This window comes from Petaurus breviceps, unplaced genomic scaffold (genome assembly GCF_028583685.1).
Source record: "Petaurus breviceps papuanus isolate PSGF00001 unplaced genomic scaffold, PetGlider_PUasm1.0 183, whole genome shotgun sequence".
In the NCBI taxonomy this organism is placed as follows: domain Eukaryota; kingdom Metazoa; phylum Chordata; class Mammalia; order Diprotodontia; family Petauridae; genus Petaurus; species Petaurus breviceps.
Genome location: NW_027185791.1, coordinates 17,458,241 through 17,466,543, shown reverse-complemented (window position 1 = coordinate 17,466,543; position 8,303 = coordinate 17,458,241). Strand labels below are relative to the sequence as shown.

At 39.1% G+C, this 8,303-nt stretch overlaps 1 protein-coding gene across 1 annotated transcript; it reads right to left on the bottom strand.

The window, feature by feature from the left end:
- Positions 1-972: 972 nt before the first annotated feature.
- Positions 973-1,391, bottom strand: LOC138160931 (large ribosomal subunit protein eL34-like). Its single transcript, XM_069087741.1, has one exon. The coding sequence runs from the start codon at positions 1,357-1,359 to the stop codon at positions 973-975; it is 387 nt and encodes a 128-aa protein (XP_068943842.1). The 5' UTR covers positions 1,360-1,391.
- Between the last annotated feature and the right edge of the window lie 6,912 nt (positions 1,392-8,303).

Here is an 8,303-nt window from a genome sequence, read left to right as displayed (position 1 = left end):
ATGTATTTAATATTTTTGCTTTTCTGCATTTGTTTATGAATTTTTTTTATGCCCTGTGGTCAATTTTTGTAAAGTTTCCTACTCAGGAGAGAAATATATAAATATATAAAAAATATAAGAAATTTATAAATATATGTGTAAATATGTGTATAAATATATATTTACATATTCCTTTATATTTCTAAAATTCTGGTTAGGTTCATTTGCATAAGACTCTCTTCACTAGTGGAAAGAATAATTACTCAATGTTCCATGCCTGTGTGAGGAACAGAGTTGGTGAGAATTTTTGAGAAGAGATGATTCTTTTGGTTCCAAGGATATTGGAGATTGCCAGGAAACTGGCAAATGATCTTGTCCAGGCTTAAAAGTAGTAGATGGGGTTCTGACTTCACTCTGTTTCCGCAGTCTATTGGAATGTCTTTGTGGGTCCTTCTTTTCTGCTACTGTAGCTCAGCTGCGAATTTTTTTTTTTACATGAGTTCATGTGTGCCTAGGCATATCAACATATTATCTATGATCTTGTAAACAACTACTTTTGAGTCATGGCAGGGCTCGTTCAGCAATATTTACCCTGTCTTTATTTCCTTTTGGATTTTAACTTTTTTTTAAAATTAGGAGAGAGTTGTTTTTAAAATAGCAAAATGTGGTCAGAGCACTATGCTTCAGTGCAGTCTTTTATCTCTCTGATATTTAGAGATCAAAGGATTCTTATTTAATTATTAATAAGAGCTCCATGTGGATTATTAATGATGCTTCCACTATAGATGTGTAGAAAATATCCCATTAAATCAAAGACTTGATCAGGCATCAAAAAGGCAAATTAAAGGTCCAGCTCAATAGTAAAGTTAACTCAAATTCATGGTTCTCTCTAGCCAATGAATTGCTCTGTTTGTGTCCTTCCCCAGTGGGAGTTTATGTTTCTGAACTGAGTAAAAGGACTTGGGCATATACAAATGATTTTTTTTTCACATTTCAATTTTCTTTATTATTGAAAAAACATATCCTTTTAACATCCTTTTTTGACTCTGCTTGTGCCTTCAACACCTTCCCAATGATTTTCTGCTCCTCCATCAGGAAAGCACGCTTGATCCTGTGGGGGACACATTTAGCACACAGGGAGCCACCGTAAGCCCTGCTGACATGCTTTTTTGTCTTTGAGAGCCTCGTAAGAACTTTGGGGCTCACTGCACGAACACCTCGAAGTCTTCCCAGGCACACACCACAGGCTGATCTTGGAGCTTTTCCAACTTTCTTGGTATAAAGGTAAAGGATTCTGTTACCTGGGGTTTGTGACAGCCACGTTTTGTCGGAAGCTCTATCGTAGGACAGCCTAGGGCGGTATGTCACATCCTGAACCATTTTTAATTTCTGTCAGGTTTGTCACCGGAAGAGGGCCCTACAAATGATTTTTAAAAATTTTTTGGTTTTTATTAATTTGTTCATTTACTTTTAGTTTACAAGATTCAGTTCCACAATTCACTGTTTCAAACTCTCTTCTCCCTCCCCTCCTCCCTCCCTATGGCGGAATACAATCGAGTATAGGACCTGCAGATACTTTCACATTGGACATTGGTCAGGTTATAAAGAAGGATTGCATCGGATGGAAGGAAAAATGATAAAGAGGAAATAAAACCAAACAAGGAAAAGAAAGACAGCAGCTAGTTTGCTTCAGTCTGGATCCAAACTCTGTTCTTTCTAGTTCTTTCTCTGGATGTAGACCTCTCTCCATCATGAGTCTTTTGGAGTTGACTTGTAGCCCTGCATTACTGAGAAGAGTCCAGGCTATCAAGTCAGTCGTCACACATACATTGTGTCTGTTATTATGTATAGATTCCTCCTGGTTCTGCTCATCTCATTCAGCATCAGTCCCTAGAAGCCTCTCCAGGTAAACATAAAGCCCGTCAGTTCCTCATTTCTTTTTTTTTTTTTTAAGTAAAGTTTATTGAAAGTTTGCCATATTGGGTAGACTTTTTTTTCCCTTTTGGAGGGCAATTGGGGTTAAGTGACTTGCCCAAGGTCACACAGCTAGTTTTTTTGTCTGGGTGTTAAGTGTCTGAGGCCGGAACCGAACTTGGATCCTCCTGACTTCAGGGCTGGCACTTTACTCACTGCGCCACCTCGCTGCCCCTGCTCCTCATTTCTTATGGCACAGTAGTATTCCATTACATGCATATACCACAGCTTGTTTAGCCATTCCCCAATTGATGGGCACCCCTTTAATTTCCAATTCTTTGCCACCACAAAAAGAGCTGCTATAAACATTTTTTGTACATACAGGTCTTATACTTTGGGATACAACCCTAAAAGTGATATTACTGGGTCAAAGGATATGCAATTATTTATAGCCATTTAGGCATAATTCCAGATTGCTCTCCAGAATGGTTGAATCAGTTTACAACTCCACCAGCAATGCATTAGTGTTCCAATTTGCCCACATCCTCTCCAGCATAATACAAATGATTTTTAAAATAAACTTAATCATAACCAAAAAAATCCTGGGAGCAAACTGCATACTCATTGATAGAGGAATAGATTAACAAATTGTAGTCTCCCTTTATACAAGGACTGAAGTGGAGCTGAGGTGGGCATCCACAGGATTAAAGAGAAATTATTGATGTATTCGGATCCAAAGACCAGTAGGGGCAGTGACTGCTCCAGAAAAAAAGACAGTTCCCCTCTTGTTTTGAACTGAAGGAAGGGAAGAATTGAAATCTCATTAAAGGTGAGAAGTGTACAGACACATGAAAGAATGGTCAAGGGCTCAGAGACTGAAAGAGAAACAGATCAGATGGTATGTGAAGGCAAGGGAGCTACCACTGGCCTTTGCAACTGCTTCCTTGCCCAAAATGCTTCTGCTATGCTGAAGCAGCCTCCATATCAAGGGGTTTCAACATCTAAAGGATGGAAGATCCCTCTGTGTCACTTAAGGAAGAAAGGAGGAAGAGGGGATGTTGCCTATGCTCCAATTTGCTGAGGGTGACAAAAATGATACTCCTTTTCTCCTCTCTTCACTCTCCCTCTAAGAGAGCCTTTATTCCTTCCAAAGCTTATTTCTATTTCTTCAAAGTTTATGTTGCATTTCTGTCCACATAGTCTCTAAAAATGTGTATTAAGGTAAAACTGGTTAACCCAGCGCATTGCTGATCTGCATGTAGCTAATTCCCTAGAACCATAGATTTAGAGCCAGAAGGGACCTTACTGATACCGAGTCCAACCCCCTCTTTTACAGAAGAGGGCACCAACACACAGAGTGTGACTTACTTGGGGTTCACAGCTAGTAAGTACCTGAGGCAGGATTTTAACCTAGGGCTTTCTGATTCCAAGGTGTGGAAGAGGGAAGGAGAGGAAAGATAAAAAAAAGATTTTGTTTTCTAATTTACTAAAAGTTTTCATCAGCTGGGGGCTTAGGACAAACCAGAAATGTTCAATGATACCTCTTTTTAAAGCTTCCCCAAATCAGGGGGAATGTATGTATGAATCTGGATACAGTCCTAGACACAAATGAATCAGCAGTATTCTGGGAGGAGAACGCTTGGTAAGTAGGAAGCTGAGTGGTCTCAGACAACTTTCCACCTGATTGTTCTCTTCAGCAGTAGGTTAATAGGGTCCATTTTCCCTCCCTGGGAGGCATAGTAGAGAATTACTAAGGAAAAAGTCATGGGGTTGGCAGTAGGGAAAAGCTGAGAAAGAATGGCTTTACTCACATAAATTAGAAGAGTCAGACTCTCCTTCAGTCAGACTCTGTAACTCTCATGGTTTATGGAATTATGAGCATATTATTATATCATAAGTAGTGGTAAACTGGGCATAGTGGTGCATGTGGTAATCTCTGCTCTTAGGGAGGCTGAAATTAGTGAATAGATTGAGTTTGGGAGTTCCTTAGGAGCTCTTCACATATCTTAGAAGTTAACATGGAGCCATCAAACTTTGTTGAGCTGGGGGAGTGGGGGAGGTGGTGACTTATGCTTTAAGAAGCCTAGTTCGGAGACAGAAAGAGAAATTCCATCTAAAGTTACTGTCGACATTATAAAATATTTGGGAGTCTACCTACCAAAGCAAACCCAGGAACTATATGAACACAATCACAAACCACCTCACAGAAATAAAGTCAGATCTAAACAATTGGAAAAACCTCAGTTGCTCATGGGTAGACTGACCTAATACAGTAAAAATGACAGTTCTGCCTAAATTAATGTGCTTATTCGGTACCATAGCAATCACACTACCAGAAATTATTTTGTGGAGCTAGAAAAATTATAATAAAATTCATCTGTAACAACAAATGGTCTAGAATATCAAGGAAATTAATGAAAAGAAATGCTAGGGAAGGTGGCCCAGCCAGACGAGGTCTTAAATTGTATTATAAAACAGCAATCATCAAAGCTACTTGGTACTGGCTAAGAAATAGAAGTGTGGATCAGTGGAATAGATTAAGTAATAAGACACAGTAGTCAATGACTATAGTAATCAACTATTTGATAAACCCAAAGTCCCAGCTTCTGGGATAAGAACTCACTATGTGACAAAAACTGCTGGGAAAACCAGAAAATGGCATGGAAGAAGCTGGGCATAGACTAATGTCTTACACTGTTTACCAAAATAAAGTCCAAATGGGTACATAATTTAGATATAGAGGCTGATACTATAAGCAAATTAGAAGAGCAAGGAATAGTTTGCCTGCCAGATTTATGAAGAAGGGAGGAACTTATGACTAAACAAGAGATAGGGAACATTATTAAATTCAAAATGGATAGTTTTGATTACATTAAATTGAAAAGGTTTGCATAAACAAAGCCAATGCAACCAAGATTGGGAGAGCCACAGAAAATTGGGAAAGAATTTTTATGACCAGTGTCTCTGATAAAAGCTTCATTTCTCAAATATGTAGAGGACTGGGTCAAATTTATAAGAATGCAAGTCATTCCCCAATTGATAAATGGTCAAAAGATATGAAGAGGCAGTTTTCAGAGGAAGAAATTAAAGCTATCTATAGTCATATGAAAAAATGCTCTCAATCACTATTGATTAGAGGGATGCAAATCAAAACAACTCTGAAGTATCACATCAGACCCATCTGATTGGCTAACATTACAAAATAGGAAAATGATAACTACTGGAGAAGATGTGGGAAAATTGGAACACTAATGCATTGTTGGTGGTGTGAACTGATCCAGCCATTCTGGAGAACAATCTGGAATTATGCCTAAATGGCTATAAATAATTGCATATCCTTTGACCCAGCAATGCCACTTCTAGTTCTGTATCCCAAAGAGATCATACAGATGGAAAAAGACCCACATGTACAAAAATATTTATAGCAGCTTTTTTTGTGGTGGCCAAGAACGGGACATTGAGGGGATGCTCATCAATTGGGGCATGGCTGAACAAGTCATGGTATATAAATGTAATGGAATACTATTGTGTTATATATAAGAAATTATGAGCAAGCAGACTTCAGAAAGACCTGGAAAGAATTGGATGAACTGATGCTGAATGAAGTGACCCATATTGTTTGAGGACTACTTTTTTTTTTCTCTTTTGCTTTTTGGAGGGGCATTTGGGGTTAAGTGACTTGCCCAACATCATATGGCTAGTTTTTTTAGGTCCTCCCGACTCCAGGGCTGGTGCTATATTCACTGTGCCACCTAGCTGCCCCCAATTTTTTTGTTGTTGTTTTTGGAGGGAGGAAGGCAGGGCAGTTGGGGTTAAGTGACTTGCCCAAGGTCACACAGCTTGCAAGTGTTAAGTGTCTGAGGTCAGATTTGAACTCAGGTCCTCCTGACTTACAGGGCTGGTGCTCTATTCACTGACCCACCTAGCTGCCCCTGATGACTAACTTTGATAGATCTAGCTCTTTTCAGCAGTGCAAGGATCTAAGAAAAGTCCAAAAGACTCATGATGGAAAATGCCATCCACATCCAGAGAAAGAAATGTGGAGTCTGAATACAGATCAAAGCATACTATTTGCTCTCTCTTTTGTTTTGTTTTTTCTTTCTCATGGATCCTCCCATTCATTCTAATGCATCCATACAACATGACTGTTGTGAAAATATGTTAAAAAGAAAAAAGAAGACTAATTTGATAGCTGAATAGAAAATGAACTGAGGTGGGAAGAGACTTGAGGAAGGGAGAGCAACCCAAAGGCTATTTCAATAGTCCAGGCACGAGATGATGAGGGCCTTCATCAGCAAGGTGGCAATGTCAAAAGAGAGAAAGGGACAGAGAATTGGACATAAAGTCAGGAAGACCTGAGTTCAAGTCCAGCCTCAGACATTTACTAGCTATCTGACGCTATGCAAGTCACTCAGCTTCTGTTTGTTTCAGTTTCCTGACATATGAAATGAAGATAGCAATAGCAACTACCTGTGATGATAAAATCAGGTGATATTTGTAAAGTGTTCTGCAAAACTTAAAGCTATGTGATGGTAAGCTAGCTTTTAACTTTTAAGGGCAATAGGGTTTGACAATAGATTGGATATGGGGAGTGAGTGAGACTTCAGGACTGGGAAGATGGTGCTGTACTGCTCCAGGCTGCGCACTGTGGACTGTCTTTACCACGTCTCAGAAGCCCCTTTGTCCTAGAAGGAATTAACACACTGGAAATGCCCTCCACCACAGTGGCCTCTTCCTCTAATTGGATAGCTTCTCCAAGAACCTCTATTTAAGGAGAATACCCATGGTACCCAGGCCAGCCAATCGTCATTCCTCTCAGGCTGCACTCTAGGCTTTCTCCACCATGCCCTGGTTATCAGCTACTTTCTTTTTATAATTTTTTTCAATTTAGTATTTTATTTTTCCCCAGTTACATGTAAAAACAAACTTTAACATTCATTTTTAAAACTTTGAGTCCTAATTCTCCCCCTTCCTCCCTCCCCACACCCTTCATCGAGAAGGCAAGCAATTCATTATAGGGTATACATGTGTAGTCATGCAAAATATATCCATAATAGTCATGTTGTAAAGGAAAACAGAAAAAAACTCAAGAAAAAATAAAGTAAAAAAAGTCTGCTTCAATCTGTATGCAGACACCATCAGTTCTTTCTCTGGGGATGGATGGCTCTTTTCATCCTAAATCCTTCAAAGTTGTCATGGATTGTTGCATTGCTGATAATAGCTGAGCCATTCACAGCTGATCTTCTTACAGTGTTGCTGTCACTTTGTACACAGTACATTTCACTTTGCATCAGCCCATGCAAGTTTTTCTAGGTTTTTCTGAGAGCATCCTGCTCATTATCTTTTATAGTACAATAGTATTCCATCATAATCACATACAACAACTTGTTCAGCCATTCCCCAATTAATGGGCATCCCTTCAATTTGTAATCCTTTGCCCCCAGAAAACAGCTGCTGTAAATATTTTTGTACATATAGGACCTTTTCTTTTTTATCTCTTTTGGGATACAGCCTAGTAGCAGTTACCTTCTCTCTCTCTCTCTCTCTCTCTTTTTTTTTTTTTTTTTTTGCTTCCTTTTATGCAATGGACAATTTAAAGTCCTTGAAAACAGGGAAAAGCTTTCTTTCTGTTTATATTTGTCTTCCCAGCACTTGATACAATGTCTGGCATGTAGTAGGCACCTGTTAAATGTTTGTTTAATGATTGACAGTAATAGGGAAGTACTGAAGAGGGGAATGTTTGGGAGGAAAAGTAAAGTGTTCAGTTTTGGGCTATGTTGGTTTAAAATGTCAATGACACAACCAGTTCTAGAAGTCCCGTAGCCAGAGAAGCAGGACTGGAGGTGAGATGATGCTTTACATCTAGGACTTGTCCCTTCAAAAGGTGTGTATTGGGGGAGGGAGGAGAGAAAAACATGGGATTGATGGTCTTAGTTAATGTTCAGTTACTCCTTCAGGGAGCTGTTACATTGTTTTATTTTGACTGTTTCAATTTTAGTTTCCTTTTCCTACTGCCTGTGTTGTCCTTCTTGAATTTCCAAGGTCAAAACAGACCAGTAACAGACCATTTAAATGGAGGAAGGTCTTCTAGAATACCTTAAGCACCTTTCCATCAGAGGGTAGTGTGTACTGGTAGTAATATCAAAACCCCTACACCCATGAAAAGTTAATGTTTCTTTAAAAGATATTGAAACTCTCCTCAAGACATGATTGCTCAAGAGATTAAAGGCCCAGGATGTTTCATTATTGGGGGAAAGCAGGACCCCAAGCTGTATACGGAGGCTCAACCCAAAAACCCACCAAATATGAATTCTACACTGAACATAAGTTACAATTAAGCAAGAAACCCACTTATCCAGTTTAATAGCAAAACAGAAATGAGGGTGTATACACAGTAGAATGTGTGTGGG